Raw genomic sequence first — 22,970 nt, 5'->3', positions numbered from 1 at the left:
GCCGCAGAGAAGACCCTGCCAGCAGAGCCCTACCGGGTCAGGTCAAGGTGGCCGACGACAAGGCTCCGTCCGTGGTCCGTCCTGGCGAGCTGCAGCAGCAGGGCCAGGCTCTGCTTCCGGAGGCCCAGAACGCGGGAGGTCAGCAGGGAGGGCAGCAGGCCGCCCATCTGGGGGCGCAGCAGCAGCAGGCGCTGGTTCTCCTCTGCAAGACAGGGGACGGGCATCTCAGGCACATGACAGCGGTCAAACCAGTCATTTGCCACCATCCCAACGGGCAAACCAGCTCTTCTGCCCTCATTTGAGAGGCAGAGTAATAAAGTGTAAGAGCCTGAGCTCTGGAGCCAGGCCGCCGGGTCCCGATGGCCAGGGAAACGATTGAGGCTGAGTCATCAACTCCCACGTTCCTCAGTTTCCTCATCAGAGAAATGGGGAAGACAGCCAACGTGGCCGAGGTGTTAGGAGGGTTCAGTGAGTGAGTCGGTGATGGTGCTCGGAACAGGGCCTGGCACACACGTTCGGTCACAGGCTCCTTGGTGTGCGGGATTTGGGATGTGAGGAAAGGGACAAGAATCAGCCTACCTGTGGCTATGTTTAGACAGTCAGTTTTCATATGGTGGCCAGAGGAACCACCGGTTCTTTCTAGAAAACTGGGGTGTCATGTGAGGACATTGATTAATAGAGATGTAAGTGACTTCCAGAGTGCTGGCAGGGATCTGCCCCCTTTCACCTGGTTCATTTTCTAGCCAGGTACATGAATTTGAGAGGAAGCAGAGGGACAGGCTGGAGTGGAGACTTCGCCACAAAAGAGAGCAGAGTTTGTGCAGTTTATATATTTTTTCTCATACTGGAAAAGCAGCTCATTGCAAACAATCCAAAAGCTGAAAATGTGGGTTCCCTCATCTTGGGACCCCTCCAGGTGAGCTCACTCCTTAAAGGAGCTGTGCTCATCTCTCCTGTGAATAACATTAGAGAATGACCCATCCTATCCTGTAATTGGCTTCTGTCTCCCACTCAACAGTCTATCACGGACACCCGTCTCTGTCCTTAACTTTGTAAGCACCCCCTTGTCCTTTCTAAAGTCTTCTTTGTATTTACTGAGTTGGGTACCCCAAGATTTCACGGCTCTGATAGAGCGTTTACATCACAGGCTGTGTCTGACAATATTTCTTCTGATGTCAAAGAAAAATGTGACCCCCAAGGTTCACAGAAACCCAAGTAGGTGCGTGCTGAGGAAATCAGGGCTGCAGGGAGGGAGGGCTATCTCTGGTTTGCCCTGAGTAAACGCACGGCCACCAAGCCCTGCCTCTCTCACCCTCCTGTGGTGGGGGAATGTGAGATCGCCCCCCACCCCCCGGGGCAAGTGCAGGATCCTAAGGAGTGGCAAGGCACCTTGATGATGGTATTAGTCTGAGCATAATTCCCTTCAGGAAAGAGTCCCCCGGATTCTCTAGTCTTCTTCAACTTCTGATGATTCCCTGGCTCTACTAAATCAATGGAAAAAATCCTATTTTCCCATATTCAGCATGTCATGGTCTGCAAATTGCACCCACGAACTCTTCTGCTGGCTTCCCACAGAAGCCTTGCAAAAAGGAGACCCAGGCATCACTATTCCCATTTTCAGTGTTTTCTGTCCAAGGTCGGGCCTTTCCCTATGGAAACACCACTTTTTTAACATGAGGGAAACACTTAAAAATTTTTTTTACATTCACTACATTACAAAGGGGTAAGAGAGATTGTGCAGAAACTTCATGAACCCCAGAAGATGCTGATAGGTAAAAAGGTAAATAAATGTTAATATGGTAAATAAAAGCCCTGCAGCATTTTACTGTCTCATTATCACACGAATCAGTGTCACAAGATGCTAGCAGGGACAACCGAAAATCTCAGGATGCTGAAATGGGTACCACGGTCAGCCAAAAGGAACCGTAGTTTTAGGTGGACAGGAAAGGAACATCTCCGTCCCCACCCGAGGCACAAAGCCCAAGGGGTGCCCGTGGAGCAGGAGCTGAGGTCATGAGTCTGCAAAGGGCAGAGGGGATAAGACCTCTCAGTATGCTGACAGTGACTGTGTCCACCGTCAAGGCAGTAGTAAGGGTGGCAGAGACATGACTCTACTGCAGGCCTCGCCTCTGATCGATATGCTGTCTCTGGGGGAAGGTCTGAACATCAGCTCCCTCGGGACCGGCCAGGATCACGCCCGAGCGCGGCGCTCCCGCATCAACAGTACGCTAACAGTGATGAGCAGTGACCACCCTGGCTTACCGTTCCCAGCGCACACTGCTTGCCAGAGTCTGAGGACGGACACACAGACCGTCTCTTCCACTGCCTCTTTCCCTGCCGTGGAGAAGCACCTAGAACAGACAAAGGATGGCGATATTAAAACTGGAAAGCAGTACTGATCTTCTTTGTAGTTGGTTTTATTTCACCTCCAGACTTCTCCAATGTGGGTTTAAGAAAGTCATGTTATAGCCCAGAGCCGCAGGTCACCAGGACTGGAGGGCAGAGAGCTCCAGAACAGTCATGCAGGCCGAGGAGTCGGGGCTGCACAGAGGGAGGCTGGTGAGCCGCGGCCATGGGCGATGGCTGCACGGTGACCGGTGAACTGTAGTGGGCCAGCAGGCCACTGAGGGTCCATGGGCTTCCTCACACATGCAAACATGTGCCAGTGAGTCTAGCCCACAGCAGTGTCCTCCTTAGCCTGGGGGACTGCACCCAAACCATCAAAATAGGAAATAAAATAAAAATAAAATAACATTTAGCAATCCACTTCCTTCCATATGGATCTCTTTTCAGATAAAAATTAGAAATGGGATCAGCCAGGACCCAGCTGATCTCACTTCTTGAGGCGATCAGCAAATTCCAAGAGAAGAGAACAAATAGCAATCTTGCAAACATTGGTGGGAAACCAGGAAAAGATGGTCACTTCTCAGGCTCTGCAGTGCCTGGAGGGACCCGGGAAGTTTTGCGGACCCCTTCTCTCTCTGCGGTCATTGCTTGTGGTGTAACTCAAACCACCCGAGGCACAAGGCCCAAGAGGTGCCCGTGGAGCAGCACCGCTCTCTCCCAGGGGCCCCCAACACTGACTAAATGGTCAGGCCACCCGGTGAAGCCACTGCCTGTGCAGGCAGGGGTTTCGGGGGAAACTGGTTGTCCTTCCTAGCTCTACTGCTGGCTGAATTTACAAACACCCTTACCTTCTTATGACCTCATTCTCGCCGATGACACTGAATCCGTTGTGTGTTCTGAATAAAGTCTGTTCTGGGCCTGGAACAAATTCATAAAAAACCGGGTCAGACTCCTGAACTGTCTGGCTGAGGTCTAGCGGACAGTGAGAAATCCAACATGGAATGTCAAGCTCACCAAATTAACGGTTTGGGTGGAAACAAATACCTTTCCTTTCTGAAACCTATGGCTGTCATCAGCCACTTGTTGCCCCAGTAGAAGGGACGTCCTGTTCAGAGAAGGGGAGCCGAGCCTGCGTGGCCTCGTGGGTTATCTGACAACTCGTCATTTTATGATCTTTAGAGAGTCTCCAGGAGCTGCTTAACCTCTGGGACGAACTAGCATATTCACCTCTCTTGAATATTTATTTTGAAGCTCTGTCTAGGCTCTAGAGAACCTAAAACCTCCAAGAAACTACTGCAGGGAGCATTTGAGTGTCTTCCATCATATGCTAAAGGGAGGTCAGAGATCCTGCCTCGTTGTACAGACGGCATCCTGTCACTGAGTCAAAAAGTGGCGTAAGCCCCAATGGCAACATTTACGAGAACTGGTGAAGGAGAACAGCACGGCTCTCGTTAGCAGGAGAGCTCATGTTTGCTCTGAAACTACGTGTCCCAGGCAGCCATTAAACATAACGGGATGAACCTTAGAGTTTATCCTACAGAATCGGGTCTTCCATTCCTCGACGTTTGGGAGATTTGTGAGGGCAGTCTACGGTGTTCGGGGTGTACGTGGGGTACGCGTGGGATATGCAGCAGGTGTGCAGGTATGTGTATGATGTGTGGAGGGGGGAGTATGTGTGGCGTGTGTGTATGTGATGTAAACAGATGCGGTGTGTGTGTGTGTTCTGTGCTTTATTGCGTGGAGGGTGTTTACTGCGTATGTGCTGAGCACATGCATGCTCTGGGGGAGGATGGAGCTGGGGCGGGGGTATATTTCCTGCACACCCTGTTTAGTCCCCACATCACAGTATGTCTTGAGTATCTGTGGAAGGAAGGGACACAGAGATTCTTTGCCTCATCAGGGCTGACCTCTCAACTGCCCCTTTACACCAACTATATCCACGAGGCCATACGCGTCTCCGGCTTACAATCCTTTATCATTTCAGTCAGGATTTCAATCCCTCCTGCATAGAACAAGGGGGTCTGATCAGGCTTGCAGAGAGTCTCCAGGACATTCTTGACTGTCACTGCCGTGTTCTTTCCCGAATCCAGCAATTCGTGGGCTTCCTTCTCTTGAAGATCTGCTTTCTCCCGGAGATTTACTTGATTGAGGTATTCTAGCAAAACAAGAAGGAAAACAAAGGAAAGAAACCAAATAAAACTCCAACAATCAACATCACCATGCAAAAAGCTGCGTTTTTGAGGATGGGAGGTTGAGAGCATGAAGCATTAAAATCATTCTTACCTGGTTTCAGGAAGGAAAATTTTAGGAAGGGTGGACAGTCTATACCCAGAATCTTAAACCATCTTGGGGATTCAAGGACAACATTACTGCCTTGTCTAGAAGGTTTCTAAGGGGCAATGGTTGTAGAAAGGAGGAAGGCAAAGGTCTGAGTGGGAGAACAGAGGAAAGAGAAGGGGGTAGCCTGCTAACAGTGAGGGTTTGATGTGGCTTTGAGGCCAAGAGCAGAGAAGGAGTGGAAGGCACCTTAGGGCCAGAGCACAAAGCAAAAGTGGAATTCAAACTAAGGACACCAGCAGGAACATTCTCACCTTTCACTTGGGTCTGCAGCTGGGGGTTTATTTCTAAGATCTTCTGATAACACTCTCTAGACTGGAAAAAAAGAAACACGACCTTGAAGAGTGGTCAGGGGTAAAGGTGATTATTAGGAAAGGCACTGGGTACCACAAGGCTTGGCTTCATTATTTCCTCCCAGCCTCCTCTTGCTCCCAGCGTAGGAGGTAGGCATGGGGAACACAGCATGCGTCTGACATTTTGTTTAGGCTTCTCTGGTTCTGTGGGACAAGAGGTATTATTTCAGAGTTTATTTTTAAAAAGTAGTGTTGTCAGATACAGCCTGTGATGGAAAAATAGCTAGTCCTAAATTCTCATGGATTATGTCTGGTTGGAATAGGATTAATCATAAGGTAATTGCAAAATTTAGATATGATATTTGCACTGAGAGAGAACGGGAGGCTACTTGTCAGATATGCCCACAAGGAAGGAAATAAATGAAGCTAGACACTGTTGACAGAAACTTTTGGGAATAGGAAAAGAGAAGTACCTATTTATTTATTTATTTATTTATTTATTTTTTAACGTTTATTTATTTTTGAGACAGAGAGAGACAGAGCATGAACAGGGGAGGGGCAGAGAGAGAGGGAGACACAGAATCGGAAGCAGGCTCCAGGCTCTGAGCTGTCAGCCCAGAGCCCGATGCGGGGCTCGAACTCACGGACCGCAAGATCGTGACCCGGGCCGAAGTCGGACGCTTAACCGACTGAGCCACCCAGGCGCCCTGAGAAGTACATATTTAAATAAACAGGGCTGCAAAGACAGCCAGGAAGGGGTCCACTCACTGGCCATATAAGGGTCGCAAGAAAACTTGAGTGAGGGGCTCTCAGTGAAGAAATTTCTAAAAAGTTTCTGGAGAAAAGACAGATTGTAGTTCGTGGGGCATGTTACTGGGTTTAGAGCAGTACTGTCCTCAGGGTTATCAAGAATGGCCTAGTCATTGAGAAAAAAAGCTAAAAAAAAAAGTGGTTCTGAGACATCTTGAAAGCTCAAGGCTCATCTAGAAGATTAGGACTAAGAAATGAACTGAAGAAAAAACATCACATTAAAACAGAGAATAGTGTTGCAGGACAGAAGTATACACATCAAACATGGTAACTGCTATAGACTGAGTGTTTGTGTCTCCCCAAAATTCATATGTTGAAACTGAACCCCCAATGTGATGCACTTGGAGGTGGGGCCTTTGGGAGGTGATTAGGTCATCGGGGTAGAGCCCTCATGAATGACATTTGTGCCCTTATCAAAAGACCCCAGAGCACTCTCCTAACCCTTCTGGCTGTCTGTCAACTAGGAAGCGGGCCTCACCAGACACCAAATCTACTGGTATCTTGATTTAGACACTCCAGTCTTCAGAACTGTGAGAAATGAATGCTTGTTGTTTAAGCCTCCTGGTCCCTGGTAGTTCCTATATGGCAGCCCAAAAGGACTAGGACAGTGAAGCTGTGTCCAACTTCTTTTTAACCCTAGATCTAGTCTACCAGCAATGGCTCTTGGCTTCACTGTTGGTATATATCCAGATTCCCATCATTTCTCACCACCTCCCTCAACACCAACCTGATACAAGCCATCATTACATCTCACTTGCAAAGTCTGTTGCTTTAGCCTTCTAACTAGTTCTCTGTTCTTTTCTGACTAGGCCAAGATCTATTCTCAATGCAGCAGAGCGATCCTTTAAAGCATGAGTCACATCATTTCACTCCTTCCCTCAAAACCCTCCAATGGCTCCCACCTCACTCACAGTAAAAGCCAAAATCCTTCCAAAAGCCTGGAAGGCATAGGGAATTAGTCCCCTACCATACCCCCCTCACCTGCCTGACCTCATCTCCTATCACTCTTCTCTAGCTATTCTGCTAACTGGACCACTACTCTATTATGTATCCACATGGCTTGCTCACTTCACTCCCTCCCTTCCTTCAGAGAGGCCTTCCCTGACCACTCCATATAAAACCAATCTCACCTTCATTGCTTCCTGATTTTGTTTGCCCAATAACACTTATCACCATCCAACATACTACACATCTATTTATTTGGTTCCTGTCTCCCGGCCCCACCTATCCCAAGAATGTAAGTTCCATTTAGTCAAGGAGTTTGTCTTGTTCACTACTATATTCCTATTGTCTAGGACAGTACCAGAGACACAGAAAGCATGTATACATGTTGGCTAAGTGAATTAATTAACTCAATGAACGAGTGAATAGAATTTGGTGGAGAAGGGAGGATTAACATTTTGTTCTTCCACTTTTTTATTATTTGACCTTACTAGAATAAGCCTGTATTACTTTTAGGATTAAAATCCAACAAAGCAAAGAATTCTTAAAATGTACAATAGAAGTCAATTTCTTTTTTAAAAACATAATATCTTCTAAGTGGAAAGACATCCCATGTTCATAGATCATAAAACTTACTATTGTTAAGATAGGAATACTCCCCAAATTGATCTACAGATTCAATGTAATCTCCATCAAAATTCCATCTGGCTTCTTTGCAGAAATTGATAAGCTGATCCTAAAATTTGTATGGTAATTCAAGGGACCTAGAATAACTAAACAAGCTTGAAAAGGCAGAGCAAAGTTAGAAGACTCAAACTTCTCAATTTCAAATTCTACTAAAGCTATAGGAATTAGGGCAATATGGCATAGAGATAAGAACAGACATAGATCAATGAAATAAAATGGAGAGTTCAGAAATAAATCCATTCATTTATGATCAATTGATTTTTGACAAGGGTGCCAAAATCATTCAGTAGGAGACAGAATAGTCATTTTAACAAATGGGGCTGGGATAACTGGATATCCACATGCAAAAGAATAAAATTAGGTCCCTTCCTCACACCATATCTAAAAATTAACTCAAAATCAGAGCTAAAGTCATAAAACAGAAGAAAACATGGAAGTAAATCTTGGATTAGGCAATGGTTTCTTACATAAGACATCAAAAGTATAAGCAATCAGGGGCGCCTGGGTGGCGCAGTCGGTTGGGCATCCGACTTCAGCCAGGTCACGGTCTCGCGGTCCGTGAGTTCGAGCCCCACGTCAGGCTCTGGGCTGATGGCTCGGAGCCTGGAGCCTGTTTCCGATTCTGTGTCTCCCTCTCTCTCTGCCCCTCCCCCGTTCATGCTCTGTCTCTCTCTGTCCCAAAGGTGGATAAACGTTGAAAAAAAGAAAAAAAAAAGTATAAGCAATCAAAGGAAAAAATAAATAATTTAGACTCCCATCAAAATTAAAAATTTTTTGTGCTACAAAGGACACAATCAAGAAAGTTAAAGGACAACACAAAAAATGAAAGAAAATATCTGAAAAGTCATTTATCTGATAAGGAACTTGTATCCACAATATATAAGGTACTGTTTATTTAATATAAAAATACAAATAACCTAATAAAACATGGGCAAAGGATCTGGAGACATTTCTCCAAAGGAGATATACAAATGGCCAACAAGCACGTGAAAAGAGACGTAATGTCATTAGCTGTCAAGGAAATGCAGATCAAAACAACAACGAGTCATGTTTTACACCCACTGGGATGACTATAATCAAAAAGAGATAATGAGAAGTATTGCGCAGGATATAGAGAAACGGAAACCATGTCCTGCCGGTGGGCATGTAAGACGGTGCAGCCACTTTGGAAAACACTTTGGCAGTTCCTCCAAAGGTTAAACATAGAGTTATGTAACTGAGCAGTTCCACTCCTGGATAGAATGTACTCGACAGGACCATACACACATGCCCACACAAAAACTTGTATGTGGATGTTCATATAATGGTCCTAAGGGAAAATAACCCAAATGTTCATCAACTGATGAATGGATACATAAAATGTAGCCTACTGATACAACGGAATATTATTCAGCACTAAAAGGAATGAAGTCCTGATAGGTGCTACAACATGGGTGAACCTTGAAAACATCATGTTAAGTGAAAGAGGCCAGTCACAAAAGACTATCTCTTGCATAATTCTATTTATATGAAGAGCCTAGGCAAATGTATACAGACAGAAGTAGATTAGTGACTGCCGTGGGTTGAGGTTAGGGTCGGGGGAAGGAGAGTGGTACTAATGGCTAGAGTGCTTTTGGGGAGGTGACAAAAATGTTCTAAAGTTGAGTGTGGTGATGGTTGCACATCTCTGTGAATACATGAAAACCCACTGAATTGTATACCGTCCACAGATGAAGTGTCTGGTGTGTGAATTATATCTCAATAAAGCTGCTATTCGCAACATACTATATCTTAGTCTGCCTATATATCTGCATGGTTACTTTTGAGTGAAGAGATTACAAGTGAGTTTTCTTTTCATTTGTTGGCTTATATTTTTCTCTCCAGAGATGCTCCTCCTGGGGCTGACGGAACACTGGTAAAAGATACTGCAGAAGGGATTCCCAGAGAAGGTGGGGATGCCACTCAACATCCTTCCCAACTCAACACATGGTAAGATGTTCCTTGGAAAATACTGTAAAAGGCAGATTAATATCTAATCGGCTTGGAGGAACGTAGTCCTTCTCTGAGACAATCTGGAGCATCGCTCTGGGATCAAACAAGCCACTTCTACTCCTCTAAGAACTTACCACATTGTAGTTCTTCAGGGCCAGATGGGCCTTTCCCATATGGAAATATGCTTTTGTGCATTTTTCATCACACTGCATAAAAGAGAATGACTGATCAGATGTTTGAAGTCATTAGCCACTCCCCTCATTGCCTGGCTAACAGAGTTAAGGCAGTACTTCGGTTCTCAGCACAGCTACCACGGTTGGCAATTAAAACTTTTCTGTGCGTTTGTGACCAAACTAATTGGTGCATGCTGCATGTACAAGTAAGCTCTCCATCAAATTAATTAATGATACTTGCCAGTTTTCATTTCCACGTAATGAGATTCAATCAGGAGACAAACCAGAAACCCTTAGTTTAGGAGAGCTCTCAACCTTGCCTAAACATTAGAATCGCCTGGGATGCTAATCAAAATCTGGAAGGCAAGGCTGAAGCCCATACCAATTAAATTATACTCCAGGGTAGGACTCAGGCATCAACAGTTTTTTTAAGCTCTCTAGGTGCTGTAAACATGCAGCCAAGCTTAAGGACCACTGGTTTAACAGAAGAGAGAGACACCAACCCTGGGTCAACAGCTGAGGTTATGGTTACATCTTAGCGGGTCTGGCAATAAATCACACCACACATCCTGGGAACTTCTATTCTTATCACTTAAGATCAGGAGGGATGCCTCCTTCAAAAGGCAGGATCAGGATCGAAACTTACGGGAGACCACGGCATTTGCACAGGGGCCCTACACCTGCCTGCCCCTAATGATTACAACTTCAGAGGGACTGATTGGGCACAAAGACGTCAACTGTAACTTCTAGCATCCAGTTAATCAAACCCTTTCCCATGCGAGGCATTGTGCCAGGGATGCCCTCCAAGGGTCTAGATTTAAAGAGGTGATGAGTGCCAGCTCAGGAGTCTAAAAAGTCCTGGGTGAACGCCTGGCCCGCCTCTCACCAGAAGCGGGGTGTTGGCCAGGCCACCTAACTTCTGTGATGCTCATTCTCCTCACGTGGAAAGTGAAGACAGTGACAGTGTCTCGCTCGCAGGTTGTCACGGGGAGGTAACGCACGTGGCGCTCAGTGCAGCACCAGGTGGTACGGCATCAGCAGCTGTTGCCACAACGGTTGCCACAGCAGCTGCTGTCCATTTCAGGGCAGAAGGGACTTTGAAGAAAAGCTAAGTGGTCATAGAAGAGGTAACACGGTCATATTTGGAGAGGGCTTTACAGCTGATTTTCACGAACATCATTTCCTGACGCGCTGAGTGAATGCCAGTGGTAAGTAATAGTGCATTATTGTTCAGTCCTTACGTGCGGCTCATTCGACTTGTCTCGTATAATCCTTGTAACAACTCTACGAAGTTGATGCAGTTCTTATACCCATTTTACAGATGAGGAAACTAGGGGGTGGAGAGGTTCAAGGTCACATAGATACTAAGTGGATGAGCTGGGATTTAAAATCTGGCCATCTGACTCTGCCCCAAAGGCTTAAAAGGACACCAAATCACCTTGAGAAAAGTGCCCTAGCAGGTGAGGAGAGGGAAGCCCACTCCAAAGAGGCCTGGTCTAACAAAGAGTGTGCGAAGGAGGGATCTGAGGTGGGTCTCAAAGGATGTGGAGAGGTGAAGAGAGAAGGAGGGAGGGAGAATGGGCTGAGCAAGGTCGGGAGGTGGGAGGGGGCAGGGAGCTTCCATCCAGGACAAAGGGCAGGGGCAGGGCAGGGAGGGTGTGGCTGGAAGGGGTGAGTGAGCAGCGGGGGCATACAGGATAGTCTAGAGGTGGCGCACAGAACTGACCAGAGGCGGGAAAGGCAGGGGCCAAGTGAGGAAACCAAGACAGTCATGCAGAATGAGGGGCCGCATCTGCCCTGGTGGAGCAGCAGAGAGAATGCAGACGCCAGAGCTCTGTCACAGACAGATGACAAAGAAGAGGAGGATGTCAAGTAACGAGTTTGGGGTTCAGATGTCTGGAAGGCAGCACACGCCATTAACAGAAGGGGAAGTCGGGGCTGGTAATGAGGAAGGCTGGGGGAAGATGATGAGTTTGTTCCTAGACGCGTCATCTTTCCAGTGATGCGAAGACAACCACGGAGACCTGCGCCCTGCGGTCCTCGGAGGTGGAGATGGGGAACAAGGTCTCCGGGCCGGCTGGACCCAGGAGAGACAAGAGCTTTGAGGGGGAAGCTGCAGAGAGAGGCCAGGGAGCCCAGGAGTGAAGCCTGGAGAATCCACAAAGGATGAGGTCGAGGGGGCAGCAAAGGAATGGTGAGGGGGAAAGAAAGTGCCAGTGCCGCAGCCCATGAAAGCCAAATGTTCACTGTCCCTTGGCTGCAGGGTTACAGCAGGGGGCAAAAATAAACCCGGAGCCTCAGAGCCCTGTCCTTGCCACCCTGTGTGTCTCTGTGTGTCACAGAGATGGGGCGTGGTCATGACTCTGCCCGCCCTGGCTGCTAACGGAAGTCCTCTCTGATGGGTCCTTCTCCTCTGATCATGTGTCAACATTCACCAGGATATTTTCAGTTGAGTCCCAGATCCCCTTAAAAGGAGTCCTGTTTTGGGACACGTGGGTGGCTCAGCCAGTTAAGCATCCGACTTGGGCTCACGTCATGATCTCACGGTCCGTGGGTTCGAGCCCCCATATCGGGCTCTGCTGACAGCTCAGAGCCTGGAACCTGCTTTGGATTCTGTGTCTCCCTCTCTCTCTGCCCCTCTCCTGTTCACACACTCCCTCTATCTGTCAAAAATAAACATTAAAAAAGATTTTTAAAAAAGGAGTCCAGTTTTCAGAGGATGATGGATTTTATCATGCAGAAAGTATTCCACCAAGAAAGAAATGACTCTGACTGGAACCAGCTTCACTGCCTCATCTTCCCTGATGAGGAACAGGAGTCTTGAAATATCCTCATGTGAGCTTGTCTCTACCAATTCAAAAGTGTCAAAAATCTTAAATGAGCATGAAAGTTACTAACACCATTAATAATGGGATGGCAATGACATGCGTTATTGAGATACTACTTTTAAAGAGAGAAACTTTTAACTCACCACTTTGACACAGAACTGACACTGTTAGTTTTTAGAGCTCCTCATACATTTTCCCCCAGCCCTCCAAGTGTTTACACAGCCTCTTCAACCGGGAGCCTTGCTGGGCATTTCACAAGACTGGCTGCTGAATGTCAGAGTTTTTTTAATGTCAGCTTTGCTGGGCCCGCTTTGCCTTGGTTTCACCCTTAATTACATTGTGCTTCATTTAACATTTGGGAACCGGCCAGCATGTGACCCTGAATCAACATGCTGATGGTGTCACTACCTCTTTGGTCCTTTTCAGATCAGAACAGATACTCCTGGGAGCCCCACTGGGAGATCTTGCTTCTCCCACGGAAGGGAGCAAGATCCACACCCAGGGACTGTAGGGTTTCTCAGGTCCAGTAGAGAAGCTGTACGAAGTACAGGATTCAGACACTGGCTTACAGTGAGACTAACATCAGCTATGCGGTTCGGCACAGGTTACTTCATTCACCTTCAAGGCTTGGTTTCCTTGCCAGAAAAATAAGGATGACGGTGGTAGTGAACAGAAGAGAAGAGAAGGCCGTGAGGCTCACGGCCAGCACGCCGCAAACGGGGGCTTTAACACTTGATCTTAGCCAAGAGGCCGAGAAGCAATAAACGGGGGCTTTTGCTGTGATTATTGGAATAATTGAGGAAAACATCCTTGCCTCTCTCTTCTCTTATGGAATGGGGGCAGAAAAGAAATTATGGTCACATAAAGTGACAAGACAGGTTGGGGACCTAGGCTGGTCCTAAGCTGTGAAGAACCTGAGGTCATCAGCTCTGGGCAGCTCTTGTAACCTCAAGACCATAACGGTGCAATGGGGCAGGATTTGCCAATACGCCGGATCTTCTAAGGGAAAGGGGAATCATGCACCCCACCTGTCAGTTCCGGAGGAGCCCTCGTACTTTATAAACCATCATTCATCAAGGTGAGTTTCTAACTCACCCCAGTCTCCCTTGCTTACCTTGTCAATAAAAAATAAGGAAGGAGGTGTGGCCAATATGCTGCTGTCAAAACATGCTCTAGTTTTGGGCCACGCTCACTGCCCTGGGGTTCAGTGGGCTGAACGGGTGGAATCTGGGCCAGAAGATAAACCTGGCACGTTCTCCTGGCACTTCAGTTTTACGTGATTGTAAGTTATCAAAGATACTATGGGGATATTAGGACAAAGAGATAAATTTCATGGAGTGCCATGCCAAATTTGCAAGATTTTTATGATAAAACATGTATCTAACAAGAAAAGTCCTGCTGTCCGCCTCTAGACCCTGTGGTGGGGCGGGGGGGGGGGGGGTGCGGTGCTCATGTTCCTCTGTCAGCAGCCCTTTCCTGAAGAGAGAAACACTCGTTTTGGTTCTTCAGTTAAAGCCCCTACAACACAGCGACTCAGCTGAATGGGATGAAGACTTATTTAAATATTTAGTCATCTGAAATAATGTCCCTAAGAAGTGATCATGACATTTCTCTTTTAAAAACTCTTGTACTATTTCCACCGACAGTCCTTACCTCTCCTCACCTTAAATGAGCTATTTTGGCAGATTTGGGAGGAAGTATCCTGCACAGAAGCATGTGATCTGCCTGAGCCCTGACTAGTATCCAGGCTGAACAGCAGGAATTCTACGTGCTGATCATTCCTCTGCAAATATGCCAAATTACTGGAGCTAGAGGAAAAGCACAAAATGATGAGGAAGAACAACACTGCACAAACAAGTTCCCGTGGTTGGTTCTAGAAACAGAAAGAGGCGTTACCACTGCCACATGAAGCAGAGCTGCTGATAATACAGCAGAAAAGAATGAGCCCTTGCAAAATAAACCTTGAAAACCCAGCATTAACAGCAGCCTCTCTGGAGTACTTACTGCGAGCTGGGTGCTCCATATGCATTACCGTGACCCTTACAACAATTCCGTTTATCCCATTTTATAGATGAGGAAACCGAGGCTCTGACTGCAGAGCTCATGGCCCGCCATGAAACTCTGGCCGCTCCCCTCCATTCCCTTCAAGACCGAGATGCCCTGCCTGGCAGGCCAGGCTCCATCATGTGGGAAAAAGATCCATCTTCTTACCTTCAGAGCCCACTCACAATCCACTACTGCTTTCTGGAAGTCCCCGAGTTTTATATAAGCCTGTAATGACACAAACAGCTTCTGTTGATACATAATTCTTCAGCAAGCGGTCTTCAGTTGACACAGACAGAGCAGTCCAACAACAGAAGGGTGATGACAGGGAACCAGTCCCTCCCCATGTCAGCCACGGCTCCAGCAGAAAACGGAGGGCACACACACATGAGGTGACTTTAACAGAAGGACTACTTACAAGCTGAGGGCAAGGCTCAGGGAAACCAACAGGAACGTTACGGAACCCCAAGTCTAGCAACGATGGACAGCCGTTACCGCTGCTAGGGTGAGGGGGCAGAAGGATGAGCCATGGACAGGTGGGAGAGGACAGCTTTGTGGACGGCACGGCCTGGTGGGAGCTGAGGCCTTTAGTAGGGCTACAGGTGGGAGAATAAATACTCCACTCTCATTTCCTCCTTCCTTCTGATCTCACTGGCTGAACCCATGCAAGCTAGAAAGCTGGGAAGTCAGGGGCCAGTCCACGGAGGTCAGTCCCCGCAGGGCACAGAAGGCAGGGAGGAAGAGGATCTGGAAAGGCAAAAGAAAGTACGTAGCACACTAAACACATCTACAAAGTAAGAGCTGACTTCTAGAGTCTACCCTACTGTGGATGCTCCAGAAGGAAACCAAATGGTAGAGCGAATCAAAGAGGTAATAATAAGTGTTGGTGAGAATGCAGAAAAATCAGAACCCTCACACACTGCTGGTGGGAATGTAAAGTGGGGTAGCCACTTTGGTAGACAGTCTGGCAGTTAGTTCTTCAAAGGGTTAAACACAGAATTACCATATGATCCAGCCACTCCTGGGTGTATGTATACCCAAAGGGACTGTAAACACAGGCACATAAAAACTTGTGCACAGATGTTCACAGCAGCATTGTTGATAATACCCAAAAAGCAGAAACAACTCAAATGTCCATCAACTGATGAATGGATAGCTAAAACGTGGCCCATCCATACAGTGGAATATTATTTGGCAATAAAAAGGAATGAAGCATCAGTACATATTACAACATGGATAAGCTTTGAAAACATGTTACAGGAGAGAAGCCAGACACAAAAGGAAAAAATATGCATGACTCTATTTGAATGAAATGTACAGAGGAGGCACATGTATGGAGACAGAAAGTCGATTCGTGGTTGCCTAGGGCTGTGGGTAGAGGTGCACGGGAGGGCTGGGGCTGGGGGCAGGGGTGCATGGGAGCAGTGAGGGTGCAGGGGAGCACTGGGGTGGAGGTAGGGGTGCATGGGAGCACTGGGGCTGGGGGCAGGGGTGCATGGGAGCGGTGGGGGTGCAGGGGAGCACTGGGGCGGGGGGTAAGGGTGCACGGGAGTGCTGGGGCTGGGTGCATGGGAGCACTGAGGCAGGGGCAGGGGTGCACGGGAGCATGGAGGGCTACTTAAAGGGTATGGGGTTTCTTTTTGCGATCATGACAATGTTCTAAGATTGCTTACAGTGATGGTTGCACAACTCTGTGAATACACTAAAAACCACTGATTCATATACTTTAAATGGGTGGATTGCATGTTACGCCAATTGTATCTGAATAAAGCTGGTACTAAAAAAAAGACGAAGAAAAATTTCTCCTTCTTTCCTCATAAGCACAGCAAGAAGGAAGGGATCTAGAAAATGGGCTAACATTTAAGAGTCAGACCATCACTACAATCCACCAGTGCCAAATGCCCTGGGAGCCTCTTCTGGGATTCCCTCCTACCCTCTCCCCCCACCCCAGACTCAGAATTAGGGACAATCTTGAAAATCAAGAATTGACTCAGAATCCTGGGATCCACTCAATCGAAACTGAATTCAGTTCATTTATAGTTTCAGAGAACTAGTGACATATAAACTAACAAAGCGCTGCTCAACAGCAAGTGTGATGGCTACCATACCTTCTGAATTAATTACTGGACACAATAGGTATTCAATAAATTCTTATTAAGTTGAACTAAACAGACTTTAAGCACTCTTCTCTTGGAAAGCTCCCAGGAAGCAGCAATGATCACTCTGGTGTGAAAAAGGAAAACCAGGCACTTGGAGAATAAGGGGTTTCCCCAGGGTCCCATCAGTCACCCAAGCTAGAGCCCATACATGTATAGTTCTGCCCCTGATCAAAACTGTACTGGGCACCGTGACATTGTTATTGATAACTCTGAGCAGATATTTACATGGTCAAGCCAATTATGGGGCCAGTGTTATAACTCATCCCAAGCAAGGAGGGAGCAGGCAAGAGCTGGCTAATGAAGTTCAGCAGTGCAGCGATTTGCTCCCATAGAAAGGAAGCTGCTGAGCAGTGCTTTCATTAACTCAGGCTCTGGACTAATTGAAGATGATGACTCTTTGAACTGTCTGTTCCACAGAGCACCATCCTTTCCCCCAGGGTTTGGGGTTTCATTTGAAAGTCAGATGATGTGAGGAGGAAACTAGCATCCTTTTAGACAAAGGTAGTCACAAATCCGTGACATTGTTAGTCAGGAGACATACAGACTCTGAAAATGCATACACCGGCTTCAACAATTTCTCTACACAGCCTTTTCCTTTTCCTTCTTTATTTTTTTTTAAGGCTTGGATTCAACGCCCTATAAATTCCCTCTTCTCTTTTGCTTTTCCACTTCTTAAAAAGAACTACTTTCCCAAATGGCAATTAAACTCCTGATTGATCTAAATTATGCCAGCAACCTATTGATCATAACATTAGCTCCAGGAGAAACACAGAGCAATGAAAGGGTACGTTTTCTCTCTAGCAAACATCAACACTCAATTCACAGGGTCTTATTAAGTGTTTCTAACACTGCATGCAAACGGGAGGCATTTTAAAAATAGCCAATCGTGATTTGGTGATTCTTTTTTTTTTCACAGTTCTTATTTTACTTTTTAATTTACATCCAAGTTAGTTAGCACATGGTGCAACAATGATTTCAGGAGTAGATTCCTTAATTTCCCTTACCAATTTAGCCCAACCCCCGCCCACAGCCCCTCCAGTAACCCTCTGCTTGTTCTCCATAGTTAAGAGTCTCTTATGTTTTGGCCCCCTCCCTGTTTTTATATTATTTTTGCTTCCCTTCCTTTAGGTTCACCTGTTCTGTGTCTAAAAGTCCTCATATGAGTGAAGTCATATGATATTTGTCTTTCTCTGGCCAATTTCGGTTAGCATAATACCCTCTGGTTCCATCCACGTAGTTGCAAATGGCAAGATTTCATTCTTTTTGATTGCTGAGTAATACTCCACTGTATATGACATCTTTTTTATCCATTCATCCATTGATGGACATTTGGGCTCTTTCCATATTTTGTCTATGTTGATAGTGCTGCTATAAACATTGGGGTGCATGTGCCCCTTCAAAACAGCATACCTGTATCCCTTGGATAAATATCTAGTAGTGCAATTGCTGGGTCATAGGGTAGTTCTATTTTCAATTTTTTGAGGAACCTCCATACTGTTTTCGAGAGTGGCTGCACCAGTTTGCATTCCCACCAGCAGTGCCAAAGAAATCCTCTTTCTCTGCATCCTTGCCAACATCTGTTGTTGCCTGAATTGTTAATGTTAGCCATTCTGACAGGTGTAAGGTGGTATCTCAGTGTGGTTTTGATTTGTATTTCCCTGATGATGAGTGACGTTGAGCATGTTTTCATGTGTCACTTGGCCATCTGGATAGCTTCCTTGAAGAAGTGTCTATTCATGTCTTTTGCCCATTTCTTCACTGGATTATCTGTTTTTTTGGTGTTGAGTTTTATAAGTTCTTTATAGATTTTGGATACCAACCCTTTATCTGATATGTTGTTTGCAAATATCTTCTCCTATTCCATCAGTTGCCTTCTAGTTTTGCTGATTGTTTCCTTCACTGTACAGAAGCTTTTTATTTTGGTGAGATCCCAATAGTTCATTTTTGCTTTTGTTTCCCTTGCCTCTGGAGACATGTTGAGTAAGAAGTTGCTGTGGCCAAGGTCAAAGAGGTTGTTGCCTGCTTTCCCCTCTAGGATTTTGATGGCTTCCTGTCTTACATTCAGGTCTTTCATCCATTTTGAGTTTATTTTTGTGTATGGTGTAAGAAAGTGGTCCATGTTCATTTTTCTGCATGTTGCTGTCCCGTTTTCCCAGCACCACGTGCTGAAGAGACTATCTCTATTCCATTGGATATTCTTTCCTGCTTTGTCAAAGATTAGTTGGCCATATGTTTATGGGTCCATTTCTGGTTCTCTATTCTGTTCTATTGATCTGAGTGTCTGTTTTTGTGCCAGTACCATACTATCTTGATGATTACAGCTTTGTAATATAGCTTGAAGTCTGGGATTGTGAGGCCTCCTGCTTTGGTTTTCTTTTTCAAGATTGCTTTGGCTATTTGAGGTCTTTTCTGATTCCATACAAAATTTAGGATTGTTTGTTCTAGCTCAGTGAAGAATGGTGGTGTTATTTTGATAGGGTTTGCATTGAATATGTAGATTGCTTTGGATAGTATTGACATTTTAACAATATTTGTTCTTCCTATCCAGGAACTTGGAATATTTTTCCTTTTTTTTTTTTTTTTGCCTTCCTCAATTTCTTTCATAAGCTTTTCATAGTTTTCAGTGTGTAGATTTTTCACCTCTTTGGTTAGATTTATTCCTAGGTATTTTATGGGTTTTGGTGAAATTGTAAGTGGGATCGATTCCTTGATTTCTCTTTCTGTTGTTTCATTGTTGGTGTATAGGAATGCAACTGATTTCTGTGCATTGATTTTATATCCTGCCACTTTGCTGAATTCATGGATCAGTTCTAGCAGTTTTTTGGTGGAATCTTTTGGGTTTTCCATATAGAGTATCATGTCATCTGCGAAGAATGAAAATTTGACCTCCTCCTGGCTGATTTGGATGCCTTTTATTTCTTTGTGTTGTCTGATTGCTGAGGCTAAGACTTCTAATACTATGTTGAAGAACACTGGTGAGAGTGGACATCCCTATCTTGTTCCTGACCTTAGGGGGAAAGCTCTCAGTTTTTCCCCATTGAGGATGATATTAGTGTTGGGTCTTTCATATACAGCTTTTATGATCTTGAGGTATGATCCTTCTATCCCTACTTTCTTGTGGGTTTTTATCAAGACAGGATGTTGTATTTTGTCAAATGCATTCTCTGCATCTATTGAGAGAATCATGTGGTTCTTGTCCTTTCTTTTATTGATGTGATGAATCACATTGATTGTTTTGTGGTATTGAACCAGCCCTGCATCCCAGGTATAAATCTCACTTGGTCGTGGTGAATAATTTTTTTAATGTACTGTTGGATTCAGTTGGCTAATATCTTGTTGAGGATTTTTGCATCTATGTTCATCAGGGAAAGTAGTCTATAGTTCTCCTGTTTAGTGGGGTCTTTGGTTTTGGAATCAAGGTAATGCTGGCTTCATTCAAAGAGTTTGGAAGTTTTCCTTCCATTTCTATTTTTTTGGAACAGCTTCAGGAGAATAGATGTTAACTCTTCCTTAAGTGTTTAGTAGAATTCCCCTGGAAAGCCATCTGGCCCTGGACTCTTGTTTTTGGGGAGATTTTTTTTTTATTACTAATTCAATTACTTTACTGGTTATGGATCTGTTCAAATTTTCTATTTCTTCCTGTTTCAGTTTTGGTAGTGTATATGTTTCTAGGAATCCGTCCCTTTCTTCCAGATTGCTCATTTTATTGACATATAATTGCTCAAAATATTCTCTTACTGTTTTTATTTCTGCTGTGTTGGTTGTGATCTCTCCTCTTTCATTTTTGATTTTATTTGGCTCCTTTCCTTTTTCTTTTTGGTCAAACTGGCTAGTGGTTTATCAATTTTGTTAATTCTTTCAAAGAAACAGCTTCTGGCTTCATTGATCTGTTCTACTGTTTGTTGTTGTTGTTGTTGTTGTTGTTGTTGTTGTTGTTTTTGATAGCATTAATTTCTGCCCTGATCTTTATTATTTCCTGTCTTCTGGTGGTTTTGTGTTTTAGTTGCTGTTCTTTTTCCAGCTCTTTAAGGTATAAGGTAAGGTTGTGTATGTGAGACCTTTCTTCCTTCTTTAGGAAGGCCTGGAATGCTATATACTTTTCTCTTATAAGTGCCTTTGCTTCATCCCACAGGTTTTGGGCTGTGGTGTTATCATTTTCATTGCCTTCCATATACTCTTAAATTTCCTCTTTAATTTCTTGGTTAGCCCATTCATTCTTTAGTAGGATGCTCTTTAGTCTCCAAGTATTTGTTACCTTTCCAATTTTTTCTTGTGGTTGATTTGAGTTTCATAGCATTGTGGTCTGAAAATATGCACGGTATGATGTCGATCTTTTAGTACTTGTTGAGGGCTGATTTGTGTCCCAGTATGTGGTCTATTCTGGAGACCATTCCATGTGTACTGGAGAAGAATGTATATTCTGTTGCTTTAGGATGAAAGGTTCTGAATACATGTGTTAAGTCCATCTGGTCCGGTGTGTCATTCAAAGCCATTATTTCCTTGTTGATTTTCCGATTAGATGATCTGTGCATTGTTGTAAGTGGGGTGTTGAAGTCCCCTAATCTTATGGTATTATTATCAATGAGTTTATGTTTGTGATTAATTGATTTTTATATTTGGGTGCTTTCACATTTGGAGGATAAATGTTTACAATTGTTAAGTCTTCTTGGAGGATAGACCCCTTAATTATGATATAATGCCCTTTTTCATCTCTTGTTAAAGAGTGTAACAAGTCTTTAAAGTTTAGATTGTCAGATTTAAGTATGGCTACTCTGGCTTTCTTTTGTCAACCATTAGCATGATAGATGGTTCTCCATCCCCTTACTATTATGTGAAGGTGTCTTTATGTCTAAAGTGGGTCTCTTGTAAACAACATATTAGATGGATCTTGTTTTCTTATCCATTCTGTTACCTTATATCTTTTGATTGGAACATTTAGTCCACTGATGTTTAGAGTGAGGACTGAAAGATATGAGTTTATTGCCATTATGTTGCTTGTAGAGTTGGAATTTCTGGTGGTGTTCTCTGGTCCTTTCTAGTGTTTCTTGCTTTTGATATTTATTTATTCATCTTTTCTCCCCTCAGAGAGTCCCCCTTAAAATTTCTTGCAGGGCTGGTTTAGTGGTCACGAACTCCTTTAATTTTTGTTCCTCTGGGAAACTTTTAATCTCTCCTTCTATTGTGAATCACAGCCTTGCTGGATAACGAATTCATGCTGCACATTTTTCTAATTCAGCACATTGAATATATCCTGCCACTCCTTTCTGGCCTGCCAAGTTTCTGTGCATAGGTCTGCCGTCAACCTGATCTGTCTTCCCTTGTAGGTTAAGGACTCTTCTTCCCTTGCTGCTTTCATGATTCTTTCCTTGCCTGAGTATTTTGGTAATTTGACTACGATATGCCTTGTTGATGGTCAGTGTTTGTTGAATCTTATGGGAGTCCTCTGTGCTTCCTGGATTTTGATGTCTGTGTCTTTCCCCAGGTTAGGAAAGTTTTCTGCTATGATTTGCTCACATAACCCTTCTACTCTTTTTTCTCTCTCTTCATCTTCTGGGACCTCTATGATTCTGATGTTGTTCCTTTTTAATAAATCAATGATTTCTCTAATTCTTAAATTGTGCTCTTTTGCCTTAGTCTCCCTCTTTTTTTCTGCTTCATTATTCTCTATAAGTTTGTCCTCTATATTGCTTTGTCTCTGCTCTGCCTTATTCATCCTTGCCGCTGTGGAATCCACTTGGGATTGCAGCTCAGTTATAGCTTTTTTTATTTCATCCTGACTAGGTGTGACTTCTTTTATCCTTGCAGAAAGGGATTCTAATCTATTTTTGACTCAGGGTAGTATTCTTATTATCATGATTCTGAATTCTGGTTGGACATCTTGCTTGTTATCTGTGTTGGTTAAGTCCCTGATTGTCGTTTCTTCCTGCTCTTTCTTTTGGGGTGAATTTCTTCATTTTGTCATCTTGAAGGGATAAAGGGAATTAATGAGGTAAAAAAATTAAAATTAAAAAAATATTAAAAGTAAAAAATTAAAAATACACACACACACACATATCATATAAATGATGCTATATCCGAGGAGTGTTTTGGTCTGGGTGTTGAAAGGGGCTTGATAGATTAGAGCAAAAAAGAAGGGAAAAAAAAGGAAATAGTTTGAAAATTTGAAAAAATGAATACACTGAAATAGAACACAATGAAATGATGGAAGTTAAACAGAATTTAAAAAAATTTACACAACAGTAAAAAACATAGTTGAAAAAAATTAAGAAAAATATATTTAATAAAAATTGAAACTAAAAATAAATATTTTATCTTTCTGTATTCAAGAAAAGGAAAAGAAACGAAAAAGAGAAAAAAAAAGAAAACTGAATAGATGGACCA

General features: G+C 44.3%; 1 protein-coding gene and 1 long non-coding RNA gene across 8 annotated transcripts in view; one reads left to right on the top strand and one right to left on the bottom strand.

Moving 5' to 3' along the window:
• LOC125176298 (uncharacterized) overlaps positions 1–11,120 on the top strand; it is a 39,426-nt gene extending 28,306 nt beyond the window's left edge. Inside the window, exons 2-3 of the long non-coding RNA XR_007156212.1 lie at positions 9,279–9,383; positions 10,538–11,120. This is a non-coding gene — a long non-coding RNA (uncharacterized LOC125176298). The remainder of the gene's footprint in view (positions 1–9,278; positions 9,384–10,537) is intronic.
• TTC12 (tetratricopeptide repeat domain 12) overlaps positions 1–22,970 on the bottom strand; it is a 54,190-nt gene that overhangs the window by 14,745 nt on the left and 16,475 nt on the right. For all 7 annotated transcript variants that reach the window (XM_047877469.1, XM_047877473.1, XM_047877468.1 and 4 more), the window contains 7 exons: positions 14,599–14,658; positions 9,521–9,592; positions 4,938–4,998; positions 4,313–4,501; positions 3,195–3,264; positions 2,263–2,351; positions 34–202 (listed from right to left, as the gene is read on the bottom strand). In XM_047877469.1, coding sequence (XP_047733425.1) covers positions 34–202; positions 2,263–2,351; positions 3,195–3,264; positions 4,313–4,501; positions 4,938–4,998; positions 9,521–9,592; positions 14,599–14,658 — 710 coding nt within the window. The remainder of the gene's footprint in view (positions 1–33; positions 203–2,262; positions 2,352–3,194; positions 3,265–4,312; positions 4,502–4,937; positions 4,999–9,520; positions 9,593–14,598; positions 14,659–22,970) is intronic.

This window comes from Prionailurus viverrinus, chromosome D1 (genome assembly GCF_022837055.1).
Source record: "Prionailurus viverrinus isolate Anna chromosome D1, UM_Priviv_1.0, whole genome shotgun sequence".
In the NCBI taxonomy this organism is placed as follows: domain Eukaryota; kingdom Metazoa; phylum Chordata; class Mammalia; order Carnivora; family Felidae; genus Prionailurus; species Prionailurus viverrinus.
The sequence above is the reverse complement of the archived record's forward strand: the minus strand, read 5'-3'. Positions and strand labels throughout refer to the sequence as shown.